The 27,997-nt window shown below is 36.8% G+C and overlaps 1 protein-coding gene across 2 annotated transcripts; it reads right to left on the bottom strand.

The window, feature by feature from the left end:
- Positions 1–4: 4 nt before the first annotated feature.
- On the bottom strand, positions 5–26,705 carry LOC108041159 (bicaudal D-related protein homolog). Of its 2 annotated transcripts, none has more exons than XM_044461550.1 (7): positions 26,462–26,705; positions 24,421–25,203; positions 3,420–3,716; positions 2,797–2,985; positions 2,208–2,273; positions 1,795–1,975; positions 5–1,490 (listed from the first exon to the last, which is right to left on the bottom strand). In XM_044461550.1, exons 2-7 carry the CDS (start codon positions 24,868–24,870, stop codon positions 811–813), a joined length of 1,863 nt encoding a protein of 620 aa, XP_044317485.1. In that variant the 5' UTR covers positions 24,871–25,203; positions 26,462–26,705; the 3' UTR covers positions 5–810. The 2 variants fall into 2 exon arrangements, with proteins under 2 accessions (XP_044317485.1, XP_044317486.1); XM_044461551.1 differs by having other exon boundaries at positions 24,421–24,605.
- Between the last annotated feature and the right edge of the window lie 1,292 nt (positions 26,706–27,997).

Below are 27,997 nucleotides of genomic sequence, written 5' to 3'. Positions count from 1 at the left end.
AGGGTTGTGGTATAATCGTAAGTTTATTGGTAAGTTATGTTATTTAAACAATCTAAAATTTCATTGTCCGTTCATTAAGGCAAGTTTTGTCTGTTGCACAGTTTTTAACATTTCCTGCGCCCCTTCCGATTGCCAGCATGATGAATATTTCTACTTGCTATAACATAAATGCCTTGCTTACACATTATATTTGCTTACGTACAGATTTTGATTTTCATTTCATTTTGATTTTGATGAATCGCAACATTTTCTCCCGAGAAAAGGAGGCTTCTCAAGCCTCCAACATAAAGGCGCGATATGTTTCCATTTTTTTTTTGATTATCAATTAACAATATAGACCTAAACGGACCCAACAAGTAACTCCACAAGTCCTAATAAAAACGTAATATGTCTGAATGGGTTTAGGTTTACTTGTGGGGTCCATAAAGGGGTTTAAGAACAATTCTGGACAAACTAAAAAGAGAGATAGAGGGCAAAGCGTTTGCTTAGACGATTTTTGTTTAAACATAGGTACGAGTACGGTTACAATTACAGTAATTACAATTGGTACAATAATCATATCGAATATGCGGTAAGTGTTTAAAATTAATAAAGCGTAATTAGATAGATTTCACTACGAACAGATGAAGGGCGATGCTCCCAGTATACAAATAACAATAAAGTACAATACCTATGTATATATGCCTAGGCTCTCCGATTTGTGTGTGGTTGGTTGTGTATAAATATAAATATTAAAAATATATAGATCCGTTCTACATCAAGAACAGGAGGGTGGCGTAGACCTTCCAGCGGGTCGTGAGGTTCGTCCAATTACCGCTGAAATAAGCTCCACAGCTTGTAGCTGGTCACGCGCTTGGCCAGATTGGCGGCGGCACTGCTGGGCGGTGGTGGGGCGGACGACTCGTTGGCCATTGCCCGCCGGTTGTTGATCAGCTTGGAACGCATCTGCTCGTCGATCAGCTCGTGCATGTCCATCTGCCACTGCTCCAGCTGCTGCGACAGCTCCACCTTCTGCTGAATGGACTCCAGCAGTTGGCTGTTGGCCTGCATCAGCTCCACCCGCGTCTTGGCCAGCTCTACCTCGGCCTTGGTACGACGATCATTGGCCGCATCCCGCTCTGTCTGCGCCTTGGACAGCAGCTCATCCCGATCCGTGTTGTCCTCGAGATCTCCCCGAGCCTGATCCCGCTCCTCCTTGACATTCTGCAGCTCCACATCTGTCACCGTGACCTTGGCCTCCAACTGCTGGATGAGCTGGTGGCTGCGCTTGATCTCGTCCTCCTGCTCGAGCACCAGGTTGCGCGTCTGGTCCAGCATTTTCTTGAAGTTGCCGGCGTCTAGGTTAAGCAGCAGCCGGGTCAACTCGTCGGACATTGACGAAAGCATTCCCTGGCGGAACTCAATGGCCAGGTGACCATCCTCGTGGCGCTCCGAGCTCGAGATGGTGTTGTCCATCGACTCCAGCTCCAGCGATATGTCGGAGTTGAGACCTGGAAGGAGAAATGCCTTTTTAGTATGGGGTTCCTTACACTTTCGTATGTAATTACTAAAGTTTCCAAAATTAAAAAAAAAACTTGATCAAAAAATATCTTTCAGAACAAATAATATTTTTTAGATCAATATTTTTCATTGTTAAAAAAATAATATACTATAAATTGATTTAATATTGTTGAAGCTATCCTTGAAAGATCTATTTGAAAAGTATTGAAATAATATTCATAATAATCGGCTAGTATTTCAATAAAGTTTACCCATAGTTTGATATTTATTAAAAAAAACTCTTTAAGTACCCACCTGAGTCATCATCATGGCTCACTTTCAGGGAATCCACAAGGGACTTAAGTTGTATGTAGACAGATCGGGCCTCCACCCACATGTGGTTCGGTTTCCCCGTTTCCGTGTAGCTGCCATCATCCTCGTCGCACTCCATTTCGAATTGCAGACTTTTCCTGCCCGGCGTGCTCGAGTTGGTATCCTGCGAGGATTTAAAAGTGAATTCATTTATAAATCAATGTCCAGATGAAAGTTGGTCTGGATTTTTTCGGTGTATACCGATTGATGTAAGGGGAAAATGCTTGTTGATAATGCACAAATTTAAACAATTTCCTTTTAAGCTTAATTCGAATTTATGGTTAGTTATCCTTGAGGAGCGCAGAATGATTGGTTAGTAAATGAGGAATTATAAATTGAATAAAGGGACAACTTACGGCACCCAAACGTTCACTGAGTACATTATTTTCGCGCTGGGAGCGTTCCAATGCTTGTAAGGTAGTCTGAAAGAAAACGATTTAAAAAACATTAGATATACCGGCAATAATCCGTACATAAATAATATTTGGTAGATTAACCAATTTTATTTGCTATGTCCATTTATATTTATTTTTCCTGACTAATTTTCAATTAAAAAGTACTCCCCTTGTAAAAGGTAATATTAACTTCATCTAAAATATATACATACATAGTTTTGATTTCCAAATATTTCTATATCATTCCAAAATGTTTTTTCACGTTTAAAATTGATAAGATACCTTTTGGAAGGCTTCATTAATGAATACATGTTAAATAATATTTATAGAATGGAGTTTAATCTTTGCTCATGACAGAGAAAAAAGAAAGTTGTTGCCGGGGAGATAAACCTGGACTAGGCACTCAAGAAACTGCGCAGTTGGCTCCGCTGGCCCATAAATAATCTTCAGTTGGTGGGTAAATCACGATTCCGTTGACGCGACGTGATAAAGCCAATTCTGATGTTCCTCCTCCACCACCTTTTCTTTTTAAAAACTGTAGCTGACTTACCTCTAATTTTGTTTCCTGCTCGCGGGCATGGCGCTCTAGCATGTGGATTCTGTCGGAGGACTCCTCGAGCGACGAGGTGAGGTTCTCCTTCTCCTCCTGGGCGTGCTGCAGTCGCCGCTCCAGCTCCTGCCGCTTGCCCGTGGTGAGGTTGAGTTCTGTCTTAATGGATTCCAGGCTGTTGACATGTTCCTGCAGGAAAATTCAAATTCAATTTAACCCACATTTTTAAAAAGTATTATGATTAAGTCTAATATTAAGATACTTTAATAAATGTATTATTATTACTAATTCTTAAGTGCTGATTTTACTATATACTAAGAAAACTAAAAAATGAGTCAAAGCAATGTACTACCTAAACGATTAGTCTATTCCATACACAATGTTACCTAAACTCATTTTCAAGATTATTGTTCTTAAAATTTTCTACATTTAGTTTTAGTGGTATTCTCTGAGTATAGAAATGAATAACAATTTGCCAATCGACTCAAACAAAATTAAGTTGGTGGAGATTATAAATCAGAAAAAATATTATTTTGGGACTAATATTGCTGTTATGAAGTCTTAAAATTTGTTTTTTTTTTAAAGAATAAACAAATGTATTTAATCTGGAATATAAAACCCACCTGCAGGCTGCTGTTCCTGTAGTGATACTGGTCCTTCAGCTCCTGGATCTGTGCGCTGAGCTTGAGCTCGGTGGCGTGGGCCTCCTGGATCTGTTCGGTGAGGCGTGTGTTCTGGTGCTGCAGCTCGTCTATGAGGATGGTCTTCTCCTTCTCCGCCTGCCGGATGGCCGTGTCCTGGGTCTGGAGCTTGTCCTTCAGTTCGGTAAGATCGGACTGCAGCTCGAGGACGCGCTGATCGCTCTCGTCCTCGGCGATCGCCAATTTCTGGCGCAGCACATGCTTCTCCTGCTCGAGTTTCTGCAAAAGGGCAAAAAGGAAAGTTAATTGTGTGTGCATACAGCGGTATTGTTAGTTCTATGACGTGTTGTCAATTATATGGCATTCAAGACAATGAAAGTAAAGCTAAACAATGGGCACGTACAGGCACAGTACTCGACGCCTGGAAAACCGCAAGGTTAACTTGGCTCTCAGCACTCGACTACTAATTGTTTAGTTATTTGCATTTTCAATTGGCTGCAGGCCGGCTAAGATGCAAAAAAAATACAAAAGAGTTGCCAGTACCACCTCTCACTTAGTTTGCCTTTTGCACAAATTTGCCCCACTGTGCCGGCGGCCAAAAACTCCCAAGCCCCAAAACAATGCCAACGACTTTTGACACCAACGGCTGCAAAGCCACCCGTCAAAAGAAACAAATTCCCATTATTCAAATTAAAATGCAATTGAGTTTTCACTTCTTCGCTTTGCTGAGATGTGGTTTGCAGACAAATGGATGGTAAAAATTAAAAGCGCATCAAACCAGCAAGCGTTTGGGAGTTTTCAGTCAATTGGGGAAGCATTTGATTTAAAGACGATTGTAAACATTCTTCAATGTTGTCTTCAATCATCATCTTTTAATCGACAGTAAAACAATAAATATTTAAATTGTTTTGCGGAATAAAAAGTTGTAATTGCCTTTCTTTATTATATTCATAAAGCAATACAAAAATGGCGGAGCACTTCACTTTAATATTAATTGATTTGTTTATAATTGTTGTGATGAATGTGTTGTACTAAAAAGATTTGATTTTTATTGAAGCAGTTAAAAAATAATGTTGCCACTTTAATTAAAATTTTAATTTTATTTTTAATTGCCATATTTATGCAAGACTTATTGTAATTAGTGTGTCCCAACTAGTTTATTTTTATTGAAAATAATATATAATTTAAGTAGTGATATCAAAACACAGAACGTGAAAAAATTGAACTAGTATTTAAAAAAGAAAAAAAAACATTATTATAATATTCTCGCTTTGATTTATTAGTTAAATAGTTTAAATATTTAAAGAGCTTTTTTTATAAACATTACAAAAAAAGCAGTAATTCTTTTCGTTTTTGCATTATTTAATTGATTTTTTCATTAAATTAAATCAAAGGTTTTTCAGATCAATAAGTCTTGGGCCAAAAGTGATCTAAGTCAGCTTTTCGAATGCCACTTGGACTTATCGGCGCGAGAAACGGCGGCAATTAATTTGCATAATTGACAGGCGTGTGTCAGTCCTCGCCAGGTATTTAGGTATATATGAGTAAGCGGCGTTTGCTGGGGGCTATTGTGTTTTTATAACCCGACCTTTTTGGATCAAGGTTTGCGGAGACATTGAAAATTGCATGCAAAGTTTAATCGATAATTGGACCTTCAATTGGCAAACACTGGCTAGCACTGGCAAAAGGTATGCAAATAAAAACGTAAAGAAAATAAAGCCGCCGATAGAACTCGTCAAGCCTTGTAACCAATGCAGCTTCTTTAATTCAACTCAAAACAAACTCGGAAGGCGGAAAAGCAAATGCGACCACGTATCGAGCTGGGGAAAATCACGAGTTGGCAATAAATCTGAGAAGTCAACGCGATTGCTTTGGCCTATCAGCGAAACAACTCGAAAACCAAAAAGAAACAATACAAGAAATAAACAACAACCTAATAAATTGGAGCGACAAAACTGTAAATGAAAAGCTTAAATAAAATTACGGGCAATTTGCATAAAACGTAAAAGACGCCAACGATGCCGAAAAAACCACAAAGTAGTTGTCGCTGCACAAGCCCAAAAGCAAAAGGAAAACTGCAGCAACTAGCAACAATGGAAAACTTTAATAACAAAACACAATTGCAGCCGCAGAGTTGGACTTTTAAAGTCAAAGGAGACTGCGCAGCCAGAGATAAAGCGAATCACAAATAAAATTATTGTACATATTGTACTTTCTCTGTTTCTATTTCACGCTCAATGAAATGTGTTGATGATGGCAGCAGCACCACTACAACTGGCAGCAGCAACAACAGCAACAGCACCACAAGCAACAGCGGAAGTTGCCATCAGCAACCACACGGAAAACAAAACATAAAAATAGTAGTTACCTATTGTTGTTTTAATTTGTTTAAATTTAAGAAGAATTTTAAGCAAAAAAATTTAATATCCTAAACAGATTTCCAGACAAGTTGAAATCCAAAAAGTTATTTCACGTTTATTTCTAAAAATTGTGGAGATTGATAGAGAAATAAAATTGTTGTTTAGCAAATATTTTCGATATTTAAAGAACGGTATTTTTGGGCCAAATAAACACTTTCTAAAATTCATTATATTCAGAATTTATAATTATAAGTTATGGAGCATAGTACTAAATAAAGTATCAATACACATTTTTATAATACTTTATGTATGTATTTATGATGTATTTATTTGAATATATATAAATTAAATTATTTGAAAATTTAAAATCAATGTTTTTAAACTGAAAAATCCAAAAAATGTTTTCTAAATTTTCTACCTGTGCAGCAACTTGACGCCACCACAGCAGCCACCGGGCCGCAAAAAATGAGTTCACATATTCAAAAGCAAAATCATGTGGCAGACTTTAATTGTAGGAAAACTGAAGACGCAACAACAAAACAAAATCAGCCTCAAATTTCATGATGGACAAGCCAGTTTTGTTTTTGAGTTAATTTTATTACGTATTTGTATTTCGGATCTCTTTTTCATCCACGGCTAATTGCATTGCATGATCACCTGAAATGGGATATATGTATCTATGTATCTGCGATATATCGCAGCAAACTTTGTAAGCAAACCCGCCCATTCGAACTGGCAACATGTTGCCAATGTTTGGATTGTTGCCACCGTGTTGCTGCGACGGTCTATGTGTCTTATTCAAATGCGACGTAACTCGACCCACTTTCCAACTAAACGCTCCTCGGCAATTGTTATTTATTCGTTGCCATTTTTGAGGTATGAAAATTATAAATATTTGTGCAGCGAAATTTTGTGCAGGAAATGTCGAAGCAATTGACACGCTTTAAGCGGCATAGAGCGACAGGTGCCCAAGTGACTCATCAATGGGCCAAGTGTTTTCAGGTGCACTTATGCAAATACCTCTCTAATGCTGGCTAAAGTGAGCCGGGTAAATAAAGGATAATGTGAACTGTTGATGGTTTGATTGTTTTGTCACTTCATAGCTTGAAGCTTGATGGGGCTCTAAGTCCTTTTGGTAAATAAACAAAGAATTTACATTATAAACATTTATGCATTTTACTAAATAAAAAATCCACCTAAGTATTAATCTCTATGTTTATCTTTTTTTAATTCTCTTATACTTGTTTACCTTCTTTAATTTGTTTGTTAAAAATGAAGTTAATGTTCACAGTCCACGATAGAGTTCCTTATGAATACTATTATAATCAATTGAACAATCTAAATCTAAATTGCCATTTAAGTTATAATTTTTGTGGTCACTGGCTTAAAATTAAATAAAACTTTAAGTTTATATCTTGCAATGGTTAACGTAAAATTCAAAATATTTACTTAAAAATTTAGGTAATGGTACTTTTTGTAGCTTATCAACTTTAGAATTACATGAATATTTTTTAGAAACTAATTTTTGGAATGCAAAAACATGTCTTATCTTTTCTTTGAGAGACTGAAGTGTGGAAGTCATTGGCTTCAATAGCTCCACTGATGAGTTGGGTGTTGAAAGCGGCGTGCCGCCATGGCTGCAAAATGCATTCGATAATTGCTTTTAAATAATTAACTAAATTGCCAGCCAAGTCATGTTGGCCCGGCCAGAATCGTGCCATGGGGGGCGGCAGGAAGGTGGGCGGGGCTGTTGATGACTCGCTTGAATGCGCTTTGCCAGAGCGATGAGTTGACAAGGCTCTCTTCTTGAGGACGGATTCAGCGGTTAAACTGCAGTTTCGAATGTCAAATGAATGGGAATTACCTCAGAAGTACGAGGGCTCACAGAGAAAAAATACATTTAAGTTTAGAATAACAAATGTTTTACTATAGTATTTAAAATTTATTTGTCAAATTGTTCAAATTGCATTTTAATATTAGGCATTTCACGAATCATTAGTGATTTTCATACTTTAAAAATAAAGGATGGAAGATAATGTGTTTTATTAGTTTAACTATTTACAAAAATTTAAATAATTTAAGACAGAAAAAAAAGTATAATTATGTTTATATTAATCTATTTGTTTGTTTTTCTTATAGCTATGTAATCTTTAGTTTATTAAACTTCAAGCTGTTTGGATTTAACAAATTAACAATATAGTGATAGGTGTTTTCAATATAAGTTAGCAAACAGTGCTAATAGCTATGAGTAAATGATCAACAGAATTAGTTCGTTTTTTAATACTTTTTCTGCATGTATTACAAGTACAAAGTATTTAAATAATTTAACGTGAAAAGTACAAAGATAAGGTTTATTTTGATAAGTACAAGAGGGGTGATAAGTTTATGTGAATTCAGTTCTCTGTGTATTAATAAACCTTCAGCTGGCTTCGCATTTGAATTGCTAAACACTGCAAATAGCAATGACTCAGGGGAGTGAGCTCAGCTGAGTCCGGATCTTTTGGGCGGTGAGTCAATGGCCCGGGCAACATTTCCAAATGCATTTTCCACATGCCTAGACAGCATTTTTTTAGGCAATTTTCTTCATTGTGCGTATCCAGCCTGACCGTCTAAAATAAAACCCGAGTTCATAGATAAATCAACTGCACTTCGCTGCACAAAAGTAAATTAAGCGATGGTAACAGCAGTTGCGGGTGGAAAGCGGGCCGTCCGCCAGGAAAACTTGTAACTTTCCGTTTTCACAAGACTTTTCCACAATTACAATTTTAATTAGCGCCACTCGCACATAATTGCAAATGCCATAATGCATTTTATTGGCATGCAAAACGAAATGTAGCGCACAAATTATGCAAATTGCACGTTTAGCTGCAGGCATTTTGGCTAATTTCAGCGCATTTAAATGGAAACCGATTAATGATCGCTGATAACAAAGGGGGAAGTCTTGTGAAAAAGTCTCTCCACTCGGCTAATTGTTGCAGCTCGGCTGCAAGTTGGCCAAGAAGCGAGAGCAGCCATTTGGAGTGGAGTGTGAAATGAAGGCATTAGCGAGGATTGGCCCACACTGCAGTGGGCTTGCACAGCGATCATAAATCAATTCGAGTGCCAAGCCAAGCACTGTTGACCAAACTGCAATTGAATTGTCCCCATTACCAAAAGATTGGAAAATAGCCAAAGGTTGAACAAACAAATGAATCTTATTTATTCGGTTTTAAAAAAATTGTAATGATTTAATTAGTTTTAATTATTTGTAAAACAAGGAAAACTAAATTTATTGTTTCAGTAATAATTTAATTTGCTTTTATAAATTGTATATAAAATAAAACAACATGTTTAAATTACGGTGGTTTGTCCTCGGTGCTCTGTTTATTTGAATTTAAACGTAAGTAGCAAAAAAATAAAATGAATTTCGATGATGATTTAGTCTTCTGTATGCTTCTTTAATTTTGGATAAGTTTTTCATTAAAAAGGAGTAGGGACCTTAATCAGAGTAGATCAAGTAATTAAAAAGAATTTTCCAGCCCTTAAGAGTTGGAATAAATAATGTATTTTGAATTATTTTAAGTAAATGTACACGTTCAAGACATCATTTAAAAATTTATGACCCTATCAATGATGATAAGAATTTACTAGATGTGAGCTGCTTAAAATCAGCTAAAATGTTAAAAAGATAATTTTAAAATTGGAAATGTCATGTCAGATAACATTGAAACGTTGACAAGATTGATTGTATATTGCTGTGATACTGGTTTATTTTTGGGAACTAATATGGCATTTTCGATTTCATTAAAGAAAAAACTCCATAAACTTTGGTCTACATTTTTTTTAGTGCAACAGCTTCTGCCAATAAAATCCTACTGTCAGTCATCAATATTGTCACCCGGAACTTGCTGGAATACACGAGTATCTACTATATTCTCCGAACCCATTGACAATGCACCAGAGTGCAGCATTGACCCCCTCGCCCCATTTTATGGCCCAAAAACACATGGTGAGCAGGGCGAAGTAAACTGAATTTAAGCTTTGCAGCTATAAAAAAAATTATAGACCAAGTCCAACAGCGACCGAGTTGTGTGCTTGTGGCAAAAGTTTGTTTATGCGCCTAAGGTCATGTCGCAGTCAGCGGTGGGCGTGGCACCCCTTGAGCCTCTGCCACACTTGACTGACTGTCCGTCCGTTCGGCTTTCAGAGCTTTCCCCACAAAAAAAAGAAGCGGCAGCTAATAAGTATAATAATAAAAATAATGCCACAATAAGGCAAAAGGCAGATCTTTGCCATTGTTCGGCTCGGTTTGGGTTTGCTTTTGCGTTTGCTCGGCAGGCAATGCAATTTCGGTTGCCCTTGGCTTGGGGGAGTATAAGCCATGCAAGACCTTTTGCCAACTTGGTCATGGTGAGTTGCAGAGGGATGACAACAATTGGGTGATTTATTTGGAGATTATTACTCCACACAATTGCCCTGATGAAAAAGCAGTCGACGTATTAATTCCGAGAAAAAATATATTTTTGTGAGGTATTAATTGGGCCTTATTTAGGTATAAAACAACACCCATTCAAGTTTTGTCGTTAGCTGAATAACTTAAACAATTTTGAGACCTTATTTCAGTAAGCGAATTATTATCAAGAAAGTTGCACTTTTCCTTGATTTCTTTAAATGTTTTGTTATAAATTGATTTTTATTAATATTAAAACCTTTAGAATGAAAGGTTTAATCATTTTCAGAGCTTGTCAGCACTAAAGACTTATAAACACTTTAGTGCACTAAATTTAGATATTTTCACTACATTTTAAAACTACTTTAAGTATCAATAAGCAGGATTTAGTTTGCTACCCATTTTCTGCTCCATTTTTCCTTTTTTATTTTAGCAATTTCATGCCGATGAGAGGCCCTTGAATTACAAAGAAAAATGCAGTAAAATCGGCATTCACCGTCTTTAATTTCAAGTGTTTGGCATTGACAATTTTGTGTGCCGATTTCCAGACATCCCCCAAACAATTGTTAAGGAAATTGTGAAAACGTCGAAGAATTGGGCCAGCAAATTTGTATTTTTATCTCTGCCCAAGACGAAAACCATTACGAGAGCGTAAAAGCCGCGAGACAGTTAATTAAACCGAATTTGGGATGAGGGGCTGTCCTCAGGTGATTGCCATTTTTGTGGGCTTGTTTTGATTGGCAAGACGGTTGGCTGAGACGAAAACTTTAAGTGTCGCAATTTTCAGCGTGTCTTCAAAAGTGACAAAAATGTCGGAAACGGTAATTATGATTAATTAGCGGCTCTTCGTGAGACATAAAGAGGGAGTGTTTTTGTTTACAAAATATTTTATAAAGATTTTCAAGCAGACTCTGGATGATTCATGTGAGAAATGAAATCGCTGCACTTGTTTCAGTTTTTTGTTTTTATCTTATCGCCGGCACACGCAAAACATGGCCAAAATGAAGTGGAAAACTTATCGCACTTCCACAGATAAGAGCTATTTATGATAGCCAGCAGGCAGTATGATGACAACAGTTCTGCAGGCGAAATGAGGTAAGCAGTTATAGAACTGCACCGAAATTAACTCACTTCTAGATTTGATTGTGCCACTGCCACAAACGCAGGCCAAAAATTATTAGGCCATAAATACTTACGGCAAAATGTGACGCCCACTGCGCATGCGCACACACCTGAGACGATGAAATGAGGCAGGAAAGGGAAAGACCTGGGTTACGTTTGAGCCACCATTTCTTTCACTGGGAGCGACAGCGCGTGGGTCTAATGACTTTCGGCCCAACTCTGGTAAAGTCAACAAAACTTACAAAATAACAAAAAAAAGCTGCCAAGAAGAGTCATCAAATTTTGAGTAAAAGGTGAAGCTGGAATTGTAGGCAAAGGCCTTAACAATTAGTCACCGTTGCGCATAAAAAGATTACAGAGTAAGGAAAGTCAAGATCTTTAAAGATCTTTAAGAGGTAGGCGAAAAGAATACCAAACTTATTAAAAATACAGTCAAACGTCCCTAAGTCCACTCCTCTGTAAATTAACCGCTAATACTTTTTTGTAGTGTTACATATAAAATAAACATTAGCGTTATATCTTTTAAAGATTACTAATTATTATACAAAATTTGACCCTCTCAAGCCTATACAATTCTTTTAATTTCAGGGCATAATTAAGCCTAATTTTTGACTTTTAATAGCTTAACCTCTCCCATCACTCACGAAAAAATCCATAAAAATATTTATATTGCTTCAGCCATTCTAATTCATCACCAACTCATTAAATATTTCCAAATAAAATACAAATTGTGTTTTTCACTTGTTGTTCTCTAGGTTGCTTACACAATTTGAGGTCTCTTGTTTTTCGACCACAATTCTTTTGTTTCCACCCCCCAAAATCCCCGCAAAAACACCATCGACTTGCTGGCTAAGAGTTTTTTAATTATGCTGCCTCCGCTAATGACGGCCAAAAGAGGTTGCGAAAAAAGTATTATTAACAGAAAATATATAAAAAATATACTTGGCTTTATAAAAACAATTATCATTGTGGCACATGTTTGCCCGAGTAAATGAACTCCAATCCAGACAAAGGAGAAGTTTGTGTAAACAGTTGTAAAAATAAAGCAAAAGTTAATGATTATTCAATAAGCTAAAAAAGCTGTAAGGCTGTGAAGTTGAAAAATCTCTTTAGCTGAACGAGTTCAAAAAAACCAAGCCATTGATTTATTTAAATTTAATCAATATCATTAGTTCGAAAAGTAATTATTAAAATTACTTTGATGCAAATCACTATAGTGATTTAAATTAAATTATCACTTGGCGTGTGCTTCCTACCACTTTAATTTGTATTTCTCCACACCTGTTTCTTTGATTTCTTTTAGGCCTTTAAGTATGTATACCACTTCCGATTCGGATGTAAATTAACCACTCATTATTTCGGGACGCTCCCCAAACCCAAGGCAAAATTAGCACCTGTAAGCCCTCAGCTAAATTTCACTTTCTCACCTTAAAAAATGGGAGAGTTCATAAATTCCAAAAATGAAACATTTAAAAATAAAGATATATTTCTGCCGCTGCTAACTTCCTAGTTGTACGACAGATGTTTTGTCTTGAAAATGTCATTAATCTTGCAGTGGTTAACAAGCCAGAAGCATACGAAAATAAAACTATGACACAGAAAATGCCGAAAATGTACTCAGACCATTAAGCCAAGACCAGCGAAGCGGTCATCTCAGGGCCAGTCAAAGTGACTAAAAGTCTTCAAAACAGAATCATCAAGTCTTTCAGCTATATATGTACATAAGTATATGGCTGATGATGAGTGCCGATGCGAGGGTAACTAGTCGGAGATTTAAGATTACGACTCCCCTCGGCTACTGTTGATGATGAGCTCAGCCCAAGAACAATGGCCCCACTATTTGCCAAAAGATTATTTCCATATAATTCCTTGGTTGTAGTTGAAGGAAAATCTTTAAATTTATGGCCCAATTATGTACGGGGAAGACATGTTTTATGGCTCTTTTTGTGTCTTTGGCTTTGTTTATGTTTTGCTCGTCATAAATACAAATAAATAAAGATTTTTTGTGGTGGCTAAGACTATGTCTGTCTATGAGGGTTAAACTTCAAGTCGATATTGAATAATTTATAGAAACTAGAGGAATTTCAAGGGGTGCACTTGAGGGTTTCGCTTTTTTTTGCTGTATATAAAGATTGCTTAAAAAGGTGTGGGTATAATACACCTAGTTTCCTAGTTGGTTATAACAGTTAGGCAGTTTTCTCAGACAATATAAACGCCGAGTTTATGCATCTCCATTAAAACGCCAACAAAATAGTGTAATTTTTTCCGACCCGTCCAACACCTTAAAACATACTCCTGCAAAAAATCACAAAGAAAGACTCCACTTGCAGTTAAAGAAATATATGTGGCAATCTGTCCATAATTCAAACTGTTGAGCTTACATGATACCCGTAATGCTGAAAAAGCAGCAGCGGAAAAAGCGACAATAACAGCAAGAGCTGCCACCTTTTACCCAGTTAAAGCCAAATTGGAGTGCAACAAGACAAAGTGACAGTCGACTTAGTTCTCAGGCTGCAATGCTAAATGGTTTCCTGGGACCATCCGCACACCTGCAGAAACTCACCTGGGCAAAAGTCTTGTGGGTGAAACATTTATGCAAACAATGGCGAAAAGAAGCGAGCGCTAATTGCAAAAGCAGGGTAAGGTGCAAGAAAAAAGGGGAGAAGGCGATGCACCAAAATATCAGGGGGATTCCAGGCACTGACTGGCAGAAAACCAAATTGAACAGAGTTTTTTAAAATCATCATGAAAAATAATTTAACTGAACAGTATAAATGTAACTGAAACTAAACATTAAAACTAGGTCAGTGATATTCAAAAAAAATTAAATATATAAATAGACAGAAATGACATGCCTCACCAACATTTTAAAATGTAACAAGATAATGAATGTAGCTTATTAATTAGTTAAAAAATGTTTTTGAATTAATAGGCCGGGTATATATTTTATATTTGAGTATATCTACATTTCTTTTTTCCATAATCAAATTTGTAAAATATTAATGTTTTCAATGTTTGTTAATGTGTACAAGAAATAACTCTTAATAATAGGGTTAAAGCGCTATAAATTTATTAGTATGCTAACTTAATTTATGAAAAATTACAATTGAGTACTTTTTTAAAACAATTTAAAAAAATATGTATTAGCTTTTAATTGGCTTAATCACGTTTTAACGTAGCTTTATAAAAGTTTGCCAATTATTTTTAAATAAAGGCTTAGTTGAGTACCCACAATGTGCTCTAAAACAGGCAAGACACTCCAAAAAAGATACAAATTCGCGAAAATAATGCCGCTTAGCCGAAAGAGCCGTTACATAACACCTGGGCACAAAGCCTCGAACACACTCCTCTAAACAATCAGATACAAAAACTGTTTCGATTGCATCTTAAAGCATTTCTACTTCTATTGCTCTATCTCTCTCTTTCTTTCTTTATTTGATTGTCGTTGCGCATGCGCAGTAGAGCGATCGTTCCACTATTTCTATCTCTGTCTCAGTCTCAATCTCAACTGAGTCATTCACCAAATAAGTCGAATTCGATTTGTGCGGATGCTCAACTAATTTTAATACGATTGTGCAAGGTAAATACTTCAAAAAATGTGTAAATCAAATTCAAGATTCATCTTAAACTATCTTTTCGTTGGGGTTTCAGACTGATGACATGATAATTGGCCATTAAATTGTATTTTTATTATGTCTGTCTATGCTGACCTTGTAAACAAGAGTTTACAATCAGCTTAAATCGAAATGCTTGTTGCAATCGTTGATGTTGGTAGATAGTAAAGTAAGTTTAATTGTGCGACTAGCTGAAGTAAGGAATTGTGGTAAAGCTAAATAAAATAAATTAAATAAAATTGAAAAACTTAGTTTAGGCATGCGAAACAAATTTAAGCTTACAGCAATAATTTTTTTAATTTCTATTATCTTTTCCAATTTGGACAAAAATTAAAATTTTTGTTATATATCCTAATTAAATGGGACTCAAAGTTTTTTTTTTTATTAAGAATTTTTGGTCTATGAAAAATTAATATATTTCTGAGTGAAGTTATCCAAATTTCTGCATACATATTTGCTACGTTTGTATGGGTTTTCCTCTCCAGTTTCATTGAGACTCACATTTCTATCGAAGATAAAACTAGTATCGGACAGTTTTGCAATTAACAGATATCCCACACCACAGTTATGGTTTAGTCATTTGAATCGAAAGTTGGGTGCATAAATTACTGTCATTGGCAGGAGTTTGCTCCTCCAAAAACCCATCCTCCAACACTCCCTCTATACCAAAGTGCTCCTCCATTTGCGATGGGCACATTGTTTATGCCACTTGGCTCGACACTCGAATTTGTTATCTGATTTGCGTGAGCCTCTGAAAAAGTTTTCGCCCTGCGGCTCGACTTTTGGCCTATTCGCGGGGTGTGCTGCGGGACTATATCGTATTTTGTGAAATCGTCTATTATTGTCATCATGCTAACGTTCGATGGCCATATACATATGAATATTTTCTGTATATTTATTTGCATTTGTATTGGCCTTTGAAATTTGCCAATTGGCCGATTCGATGGCTGGCTCTTAGTCACACAAAAAGTGTATATGAATATGTGTGTATATATTTTTATTATTGCAATGAAAGCTGCCCAATTAGCAATGTACGTTTGTATCTGTACAAATATAGATATGACAGAGATATGAAGGGACAGGGAGTGAGTACGCACATGTAGGCCCCGGGGATATTGTTAATTAATTGTCAATGAGTCAGCTGGCGAATAGAAGGGCAAGTTTTGGTTTTGTGGGTGGTGTTTTAGCCCACCGGCTGTGGTCACCTATCAAATATTTATTAAACAATTGATTTTTCTGGTTGTACTTGTGTTGCATATGCAACACAAATACATTTTCAAGCAAAACAAAATAAGATTGAATTAAAGCTTAATATTTTAGATATTCTAAAGTCTGTTAAATTAAAAAATTTTTTAAGACATTTGTTAGATTATGCAAATATATCATCGATTTTATTATTTTTAGCACACTAGCTCCTATTAGCAAAAGCTGCAGACTAAAGTTTTGATTTAATTTTGTTTACGATTCAGCTCAGACTGAGATTCCGGCGACAGTTCCAAGTCAACTTCTATTGTTTCCAAGCATAGCTTTAACGCCGAAAATGGCTTTTGGAAAGTGAAAATGCTTTCACCTTCTGCAATTCATTAAAAATCATCTGTGAGTGTGTGTAGAGTGTGAAGATGGAAGAAATAAATTTTATAAAATTATACACATGCAACATATGTATGTACAAAGGTTTAGGTATGACAACAACAATGGGTTACTGGAAGATGCCGCATTGTTGCGGTAGTCTCAAACTCAGATTCAGGCACTCTTTAATATCCCAAAGTCAAAGTCGGGGAACGCTGCTACGATGGATAATACTTGCAATTTAGCTGTCAGTCGCGGTACAAGTCGAATTAATTTTCTTGCAGTTATTAATTATCAGTTGTTAGCCGTAATTTGCACATCAATAGACTTTGACAGTGAGGCGGTACCGTTTGCTCACGGACTCTACCCCATTTAACCATCAAGCGATTATGTAAAGCCTGAATCAATAGCAACTATAATTTGCGCTAGATTCGCTTCCTGCCAACTGCTCTTCGGATCGATTAACTAACATGGAAATGTAGCCGTAATTGCCACAGTTAAGTTGATCGTGAATAGAGCCTGAAGGCCGTCACCTCCCATCTCCCGCCTCCCATAAAGAAGAATTTTTTGATAGTCATCAATTATTATAGGAAGGGAGTTTAAGTCCCTACCATCCCCTCAAGCGTAAATAATAAATATTTTTTCAGCAGATTTTCAAAGGACAATAATTTAATTTTTGAAATAAAATACAAAAATTTATAAAAAAATTTTTTTTTTGTTTTACATAGTTCTTAATTTATTTTTATGTATACCAAATTTAACGGTGGATGTTGGAGAATTAAGTCATATATATACGTCCGTCCATCCTTGTCGAATGTGATGGCGTTCAAGACTAGAAGTCAATCTAGGAAGTCATACAGAAATTTTAAACGGAATTTGTTAATGGTAGCTGGTGAATGTGAACCTTCTCTTGCACAGCTCAAAGGATCCACATAGAAGGTGATTTATGGCCGCCCAGACGATAACGCCACAGGCCACCGAAAGACGGCTGTGTCAAATGCATATAAGAGGTAGGAATAAAATAAATTATTTTTCACGCAGCTTTGATTGAAAATCTTCTTGAAACCTTTCACAAACTAATTTAGCTAGGCGTAATTTCATTAAGAAATGAATAAAAAATAAAAAAAATAATGTAAATATTTTGCTGACCAGGAATCGAACCTATAATATTTTTATGAAATGTTCTTCTGAAATGGGAAAGTGACAGCCTTAGCACGTTTACCAACACTTGGTTTGCTTTGGAAGCAGACGTTGCTCAATACTTAATGACAATAAGCCAACACTGGTCGGATTTAATACTTAGCTTAACAAAATCGTATCTACATTTTTATTTTTTTTAGTTGTTTAATTAAAAAAAAACAATTAATTAAGCCTTTTGTGATAAAATTAAAAACGGTTCGCACATTAATTTAAAGTTTAATGCGCATTTTATATTAATTAATATTAATCTATCACAGCCCAGCCCTTAGATATAGTTTCTTTAATTTATTTTTTCACAAAGAGAAGAAAAGCACTCTCTTTCCGAAAAAATGAAGTAATCTATTTTTTGTACTGTGTTTTCATTAGCCTGTGGATGAAATAGAACCCACTCCTGAAGGAGTGCGCGCAATCATAACAGATACAATTTCCTGGCCGCCCAGACGATTACGCCATGGGCCGCCGATAAATGTAAACGCCAAATACGAATATGGGATAATATAAAAAAGATTTTTTAGGTATTTATATTGAAAATCGTATTAAAACTTATTGCAGATTTCAATATCTTAGGAAACAAAAAATTGTGTTATTTCAATCGATATCTTATGCACGTTTAGCAACATTAATTCAACTTTACTATTAGCCAACACTGTACCTACTTAACATGTGACGATCTACAATCAATGTTAAAACTATTTCTAGTCTTTACTGTCTTTACTAAGTTCTTAAATATTTAAAATAGTGCTTGATAAAAATGTTAACAAAAAATTAAATTAAAATAATCCTAAATAATACATTGGTTGCCCATCAAAATTAAGAAATAAGAAAGTCTTAGAAACCATGTAACGAACCCGTTCAAAACCCTCTTGATACAGTTTTGTTCTTAAGACTTTCCAAAAGCCTCATTACTTGATGGAGAAGCTAAATACAACCTCGGCACCCCCGGAAAATCCGCATTAAAAACTCATGTTTCCCTGATGACACACAAAAACCAAACGACGAAGGTGGAAAAATGCTTACGGGCTGACCAATAAGGAAAGTAATTTTCCTGGGCAAAAAGTCGGGGAAGAAAACAAAGCACTCACCGTGACATTTTGCAAACCCATCCACACAACATGGCCAAAGAAATGCTATTACTGGCCAAGAGCCAATGCGAATGCGAATAGGGTGACGTTGACGACTAATGTCCAATAATAATCGTGGCACACTATGCCGAACGACCTCAATTTCCCACCTAAATGGGGGCCAACCCCAGATCATACACCCCCATTTTATGAGGAAGGCCCAGCATTTTGTTCACTTTGATTCTGAAAACCGAAAGCCAGGCCAAATAATAAGGTACCATATTATTCGTAAGCAAATGAATGAATGAATTTGCATACCCGTCCGGCGAATGGGGCCAAAAACTTTTGGACTGGAAGTTAACTTGGGGGTACTTGTAGAAATGCTTAGCAGGTAAATGAGCTCCACTCGGTCTCCGATTCGCTTTGTGACTCATCCAAGAAGATTACAAAAAGTGAACACTTTTCGTTGTTGTTTTGAAGATCGATCAAACTGGTTTTCAGCAAATGAGATGGACACGGTACCATATATGTTTGTATCTTGCTACATATATAAGCCCGTATTATTCGCATGCAAATTGGTTGATTTTGAAATGTTTTTTTGCAAGTCGACAATGTGTTGATGACTTCACCTCAAACCAAAAACAAAAACAAATTGATCAGCGAACGTGAGGAGAGTTTTATTTTGATATTTTATCACTTTATATTTTTACTTTTTGGGGCCCCCTGATTGAACTTTTTTATTCGCATTCGCATGTAGAACGCGTTTGGTTATCTAACTCTGGATGAAGTAGGCGTCCAGTAGGTGGTTTAGATTGAGTGGTAACCATTATGGTATAAAGTGTTCTTGGGCGCCTCGAGAAGTCCGCCCACCTGGCGTGGTCAGTTGAGTGAGACGATGGCCATTGTGGGCGTGGGACTCGATCGAAAGGCGGAAGATACGCTCATTTGCATGATTCATGTGGATTGGTAGACAAATAAATATAAATATAAATTTAATTATAATTATAACTTACGAAAATTACACAAAGGGAAATTTATTTTTTGAGACTTCGTTTTAGTTTATTGTAATTATTTATTTAATTTCATTATATACTTTAATATTATACAAATTGCGATTGAGTAAGAAATAATTATAGAAATAAGGAAAACAAATAAACAGCAAATGGTATCTTGAATTCTTCAAGTTTATATAACACAGTGGGTTTTGGGGTTTTTGATTCACTGATTTTTTCATTCACCTCAGCTACTTTTTATTTGCATAATTGTATTTCCTTTGTAATTTATAGCTTAAGTTTATTTTTTTAAATGTTTAATACAATTAATAGTTTAGCTCTCGAATAGTTTCCTCTTTCAGGGAAACACCGTTTGGTATGTGTATTTTCTATCAATCAGTTATTCATCATCTATCAGAACCGCAGCATTTCCTTTCTTTTACCACAAATCATAGTTCTTCACTTCCATTTTCTATGATTGAGCATATCCTGTTTACAGAAAGACTTCAACTTACAGCCATCAAGGCTAATCAAAGAACGTTTAAATGGAATTACCTTTTCATTAGCATTCTTTGATCGGGGAAACGGCTGAAAGTTTCAATTTAATATCGTATTGATCAAAGAACAAATTGCCATCGATTGTGACTCTGGCCGTTCTACTGAGAGCTCTTAAATAAATTACTAAAACCAGTTGGTCAATGTCAGAAATAAATAAAAACCAAACAACAAAAGTTATTAAAGCCATAAAACCCGATCGTTCAGGGGTGTAGACTTTCGAAAAGGCCAAAGGGGGCATAGCCGATAGGAGTTTGAATTATTTAAATGCCTAACCGTAACAGACGCCTACGTTCCAAATTATATATTTTACTTTCGGCTGCCATTTGCAACACTTCGTCGTCCCAAGTTGGGTTTAAGTTTCCTAACCAGTAATAGCAACAATTGTCTGCAGATCGTGATAAACGAGCGACTTAAAGCGAACTACAATAAGACGCCAGATTCCAATTGATTTCCACTCAATTGTTCTCCTCGGCTCGAGAGTTGAAACTGGGCTTGCTGTCGAACCTGGGCGAAGCAAACACGTTTTGGTAGTCAGACAATGGTCAACTATTCGGTCGATTGTCTGTGAACTAGATAATATGGAGTGGGCTTGGAAGAAGTCTTAAACAATATAAAATATGGCTGAGAACATATCACACCTGGCTATTTATAGTTAAAGCTGTTTCAACCGAGATTAAAGAGGTTGAAAAGTGTGGGATTCCGTTTATAAGGTGATAACAGTTATATCAATAAAGTAAATACTTGATTGTATTTCAACAGGATCTATTTTCCCTCTTCTCTCTTTTCAAAAAGCCCTAAAACTGTTCAACACCAAATCAAGGCCTCTGAACTCATTAGCATTTGGGAATAGGGCACAGAACATATATTATATTATGGCGTATATAAAAGTTAATGCAAAAACAAATCGGAGCTAAAAATAAAGCCAATGCTCGTAAATTGGCACACACGCTTCAACAGACCGCGAAATAAAAAAATGGGCGAGCTTCGGACCACGGCAATAACAACAACCCCGGCCAAAACTACAACCATTTTGGCCAGAACCAAACCAAACCAAACACCTACAACAGAGCAGTCTAATTACGTCAGTCAGCCACAGACCGGACTCAAAGTATATATATTGTATATACTATATAGTATTCGTTTGGGATGGGCCTGTTTTAGCTGACCGCTCATCCAGCCAACGAAGTGACATTGTGCGCTCCAAAACGTTGAAGAAATTAATTAGATACGCGAACAACAATTTTGCATATTGCCAAAAACACGCAAATAAAAGTGAATCTAACGAAAATGTGGCTTTTGGCAGACGCCTCACGTCACTTGCTAAACAAAGACTAAAAAGGTAAAGTCAAGGTGACTAAATCCAAGAGATTTATGCCGCAGCCCCACGGCAGAATTCCCTAAGCGATGACCATGACTAAAAAAACTAACAAAATAATTAAAATGACAATTGACGCTGGCCAACTGTCAGGAGTTGACCTTTTTGGTCCGGTCCAATTTCATTAAGCTAAAGCGATTTCCATTTAATGGCAGATGGAAAATGGAACATGGGAATTCCTTGCTTTTGGGGTTTTAATTGAAGTTAATGGCTTCTGTGGTGGCGAATGATTTTAATTTACATTGTTAATGGTTTTGAAATATTTTAAACGAGAAAACCAATTTCATTATGGGAATATGGGTGAATTAGGACAGCATTTATTGGAAATGAATTAAGATTTAAGTTCTATCGGTTGGTTTTTGGGTTTCTTAAAAGGTTACTAATACATATAATGTAGAACCAAGCATTGAAAAAACTATAAACTTATGTCGATTGAATTTTGTCATTGTTAGTACCACTATCAAGTGATTCAATCACATAAAATAAATTATTACTTAAGAAAAGTATTTACTTGATTTTATTTGGTTAAATTACTCTTTTATGTTTTTTTTTATTTTTTGTATATTTCAACCCCCACGTTTTGGCACTTGACACTTTAGAGATTTATGTGACTTCGACTAAACCTTTGAATATTTGCATTTTCAAACTAGTGAAAATTATCACATCGATTCCCAACGAATGACATCATCTGTAATACCAGGATATTACGCGGCCAGACCCAGCAATTGGCCTTCGCACTTTCATTTCCAAATGAAGATGAAGTCACTCCAACAATGCGCTTAAAAATAAAAAAAAAGGCAAAAGAAAAAAAGGAGAATACAAAAATTCAGTCCAAGTGAGTAAGCGAACTACGTAAATATGGCCCATATGTACCAACGAAATTATTCAAGTTCAACGCATTGAACAGAGGACAGTTTGGGTTACTGACACCAACGGGTGGTCCCGGTACCCAACCATCACAACCATCCCAGCACTTCCTGGTATTTCCGTGCATTGAATTGCCATTAATCGGTCGGCGGGAGCGTAATTGATAAGAATACAATGTGTAGGTGGTTCGGTCAACAAAAGTACATTAGCCTAACTATCGGTTCTGCTGTGCTGGAAAAGCGAGGAAATCGAGGGAAGTTTGAGGGAATGTCGTCGTTGCTAGCAATAATGCTAATGAACGGCCACGAACTTGAGCCGCGGCTTGAACTTCACTTGGGGAGATAACTGGAACGGGTGTTTACCTATCGGAATTTCTTTCTATTGTCAGTTGCCTGAAACTTGTGTTTGTGTATGAACAGGTGACAGGTGAAGGAACCGCACCCCACCCACATAAAACACCCATTAGAGCGGTTCAAGGTCGAGCAGCAGACTGAAACATTAGGCAGTGTTATGAACAGACTTTGCTTTTGCTGCCCTGTTATCATAAAAGTGCTTGATAAGGCTAATTTTTGGAGAGACTCCAGAAGAGCTGCAGCTATTTCATACATAATATTTACTGTAGAACGTGAGTAGAGGTGGTAGACAGCGAGAAAAAATCGATACCCTTACGTGATATACTATATAGTTCAGTAGTTTACTGCGCACACTTTGTCACCGTCCAGAAAATGACATGACCGGGATAGTTGTCCCAGCCATTTTCGTTTGTCTAAATAGTTATCGTGCCCGTTCACCTTTTTTCCCTCTTCTGTCATTCAATTGCAGTTGACAGTTGGGGAGAAGTTGAGTTTACAGAGCTGCATTGGACATGCGGACAGGTGCCGTGTTTCAGCTAAAAAATCAATATCCATATGTATTATTTAATTCCCGACCTGGGAATGCGAGCAATGCGTCGATGAGAGGTCGTTTTCCAGACACTTACGGACACATGTCTGCAATAATCAATGCAAATCACCAGGTGAGTCAATCAAAATTCAGAAACTGGCGTTTCCCATTTAATAAGTACAAAAGCACCTAACAAAAGCGATAAGCTAGTTGGTAGATATATAGTATTTCAGGACGATATGAAAGAAGCTCAAAGCTTTTATTCAAATAAAAAAGAACTGTTTTTAAATTTTACTTAAGCAATAAATAAAATGAAACACTCTTAAGCTCTGTTTACTTCTAAAGTGGAAAGAATAACTGCTGTATAGATAGCAGGAAAGTAATTATTTTATTTATTGCGCACACTTGCCAAATCAGATAGTGTAGAAATATAAGCAAAGATGAAAATATTCCATTTGTTAGCAGAGAAACGTCAAATTAAGGGAATGAGTGCTTAGACTTTAAATATATTTAATTATATTTAGTTCAAAACTAACCAAAAAATAATATCTATAAAAATATATTAATATTTAATTTCTATAACTTGATCCTCAAAAATGATGTATAATATTCAGAAGATAATAATACACCTTTTAAACAAGTTACATAATTTTTAATGTTACCTTTTTAACCTATACGAATAAAGTTTCAAGCGATTAAAAACTATAATTGCCCTCAATCGAAGTCCCTAAAGGTCTAATTAGTTTAACAGGCAATCGAGTCTATTTCCATTTACACTCAAATGCAATAATTAAAGTTCTGTACAATTAAGACTATTTTCATGGCAGAAAGTGGTTCTGTTCTTTTCCATACGAACTTGTATTATTTTCGTTGCCTAACAATTGTAATGGGAATTCCACCTGTTAATTTGTATAGCCCTTGGGGTATTACATCAAAATTTGCGTGGTGACTCACCTCGATTTTGGTCGAATAGTCCTCGATGAGCTTCTCCTGCTGCTTCACCAGCTCCTCGTTCTTCTCGAGCAGTGCCTTGCCCAGTTCGGCGGCCAGCAGGATGTCCGACTCCTTCTGCTGCAGCTGGGCCCACACATCCGGCTCCTGGTCGTGTCGACGGGCCTCCATGGCGCTGATGTAGTGCTCTAAATCAATCGAATCCGCAATTAGTGACGAGTGGTCGAGGTGGTCGAAGCCGGAGTCGTCCGGCCGGAGGAGCCCCAACCCCAGGCCAAGACCCAGGCCACCAGCTCCAAGTGAGCTGTTGTTGTGTTGGCCAAACTGACGGGCTCGCTTCGACTTGTTGTTGTTACTGGAGCTGCTGCTGCTGCTGCCACTGTTGTTGTTGGTGGATATGGATGAGGCAATGGCGGCAGCGGTTATAGCATTCCCTAGCTTTGGTTTATGCATGATCGTTAGCGGGCAGGCTTGGATTTGGATTTGTATTTGTTTTTTTTTTTTCAGGCGGGGTGTGGTGTGGTGGTGTGTGGTATTACGGGCAATAACAACGAACCAAATTTACAGACATAACACACACATAGTAAGTTAGATGCAATTTGTTTTCAGTTTTGAACTTTTAGTTATTTTCGTAGGTTAGGTATTCAGATGACTCTGGTCAGGTCGAAGTATTAGCTTTAACTGGCGCGGCGATACGATGATATATCCGAAGCATAGTTCCATGGGCACCAGCTGCCCCCAAAAGAGCAGCCCGAATCGAGTGGGTTAAAGCGACTGATGTTTGAGCTGCAGTTGATTTCAGTTAGATATAGATATGGTAAGTACACGGCCGTAATGAGAATTAGCATTAAATGTGGTATGGGTATAATGTGCCCAACAAGACGGGTCTAATCATCAACCAAAAGGAGCGACGGTCACGTTGAGCATTTGCCAGCACGTTTTCAGTTACTTGTTTCTTGGGTTTTTTCGTTTTAATTTTTGTTGGGTTAGGGGGTGCTTTTTGGGCAGGGGGGGATGACATATAACTACAGTGTTAAGCAAGAGGGTTAATATAAACGGAATTCGTCTTTAGCCCGTCTTTAGTTCGCATTTAGTTAAGCTTCATGCGGTCTGAGTATCAAGCAGGGTTTAAGTTTCTTGTCGATTCGGGGTGTATTTACATGCGGGAATATATATACAAAATGTTGGGGAATTTTCACTGCTCAAGGGTGGGTTATTATCAAAAAGTGTTAATTGAAATGGTTTAAGGCTTAGATTATTTGAAGTGATTAAATAAAACTATAAGTTATCCAAGTTATCCAAATATCCAAGCCAAAGGATTGTAAGGGAATTAATTTTAAGTGGATTAAGTGGTAATTTACAGAGGTAGCTTTAGTAAATGCGGATGGTCCAACTTAAAATTTCCCACATATATACAAAAGTGATTAAATGCTATTTAAAGCTTCATTGGCAAATCGAAGGCATGTGTATGCAAATCACTTAAAGTCCACAAATCTCGGTATAATTTTTAGTTAAAATTGCTCACTGATTTTTGTATATCTTTTTTAGTAGTTTCGCATTTGTTATATAGAAAATTCATTTGGCAAGCACTTCACGCTTTGCTGCATTTGGTAGCAACAGCAACTGTTGTTATAATATATAATACGCTTCGGGCTAAGCTTTTAGCCAACATTTATTTATTTATTTATGTGCTTTTTGTGTTTATCTTATATTATTCGTTTTTTTTTGGAAGCAACACAGTCACAGTTCACAAATACACACACATTCGTTTTTGTTCCAGTTGTTGTTGGTATTATTGTTTTGCATTTCCGCTTTATATATGTCGGTTTTTGGCCAGAGTTTGGCATTATTATTATTGACAAAACAACAAAACTAAATGCGCGCCTTGCATGGGATATTGGTCTAATTAATTCCCCCAAACGGAAAGTATCCAAGTATCCATCAGATACTTTCCACTTTCGCAAACGCTTGCAGAGGTAAAGTCTGGCCCTATATTTTTGTGTTAAATATATATAGTTATCCGTATATGTATGAGGGCAGAAACCTCGGTCACGACGACGCTGCTCCACTCCACTCCACTCCAAAGCAGAACTTCCGATGTCCGATTCTCCGCTTTTCAGATTCGGATTCTCCGATGCCGATTCCAATTCCGATTCCGATTCCGTATAACGCGCGCTCGCTTCGCTTCGGTTACGATTTTCTGGCTTTCCCCAGCTTTTCTGGGCGATGGGCGGCGCGGGGGCGTGGCGGATACGTCTGACTTACGCGAACGTTCGTTACTAACTGAATAACTGAAGCGCTGTGCTGTGCTACGAAAATTGGCAAAACAAATGAGTAACCAAGCGACGGCGGCCGACGAGGCTAAGCCTCGTATCTTGGCAACAACAACCAACAACGTCGATGGCTCTCTTAAGTTTCAGGCCAAAAAAAGAGAGTTACGAGAGTTTCGGCAGGGTAGTCGAGTAATCGCAGTATTGGTAGATAAGATTATTGCAGTGGGGTAATGTTATTGGTTACAAGGCAACTAAGATAGCGATATTAAAGTGCAATCTGCGGGGGTACAGATAACTGATAGTTAACTCTGGTATTAGTTATCTTTTTTAGTCAATGCTCAGTTTAGTACCAAATTTTCAGTTCACTAACTGATAACTAAATCTAAATTAAACGAAATGTCAAGATTATTATGGGTATTCTAACAGCTTTATAAATTGATTTTATTTTTTGTCCATTATAAAATGTAACTATAATAACTATTCAAAGAATTTAATAACACCGACTTAATAAGAAATGCAAATCGTCCTCATAAAACCCTCTGAAAAGCTGTCCTTTATATATGTACATGTTTTTTGTGGATTGTATAGTCCCATGTTATTTTTTTAAGGGTCATTTATCTAACTGGTAGCATGCGATATTCCCAAAATATTAACTATCTTAAATATTAAGTAGTAATATTTTCCCCTAATTGGCAACCTCGACAACTCTGGTAAAACCATAACACAGCTACAAAGGTAAGCTCCACTTGGAGCGCTCTCTTGCTCCGACTTCCCTATTAACTGGCATACGTTTGATTCGGCCTCGCAGTCGCTTTCTCTTAGCCAACACATGCTTGGTTTGTTCTCCCATCTCTTGACTGCTCTTCGCCGTTTGTTTTGCATTGAGACTGACTTACGAAAGCGGCCAAGTGAACAACAATTGAACGGAGTGGCAGAGGGCAGGGGTATTGAGGAGGGGGTGGGGTTCAAAGGGGGGCAAGAGGGGGCCAGAGACCTGGACCTCCAAAAACCAAGACGTGCATACACACATGTACCCGAATGTACACATTTCAATGCAAAATTTACATACGGCAAGAACACAAACAATGGGCACATAAGAATGGCAATAACAATGGATGTACACTAATAAAAACGTTTATTTCCTAAAATCCTTAAGATAAAAGATTTTTTATAAGCGACCTTTTTAAAACGCAGACACTTATTAGCCACACCAAATCTATTTCCGGTATTGCTAATTTTGGAATTAGAAAGAAAACAACACAAAATAAATAGTTCTCTATTGAAATTTATGACCAATAATTTTTTAA

The sequence above is a fragment of the Drosophila rhopaloa genome, unplaced genomic scaffold (genome assembly GCF_018152115.1).
Source record: "Drosophila rhopaloa isolate 14029-0021.01 unplaced genomic scaffold, ASM1815211v1 contig_47, whole genome shotgun sequence".
NCBI lineage: Eukaryota > Metazoa > Arthropoda > Insecta > Diptera > Drosophilidae > Drosophila > Drosophila rhopaloa.
The sequence above is the reverse complement of the archived record's forward strand: the minus strand, read 5'-3'. Positions and strand labels throughout refer to the sequence as shown.

Coding starts and splice junctions, on each gene's coding strand:
- LOC108041159 (XM_044461550.1), bottom strand. CDS start 24,870: ATGCATAAACCAAAGCTAGGGAATGCTATAACCGCTGCCGCCATTGCC. Junction 2,986..3,419: donor ACAGGAACAGCAGCCTGCAG/GTGGGTTTTATA, acceptor ATTTTCCTGCAG/GAACATGTCAACAGCCTGGA. Junction 1,491..1,794: donor GAGCCATGATGATGACTCAG/GTGGGTACTTAA, acceptor TTCTCCTTCCAG/GTCTCAACTCCGACATATCG.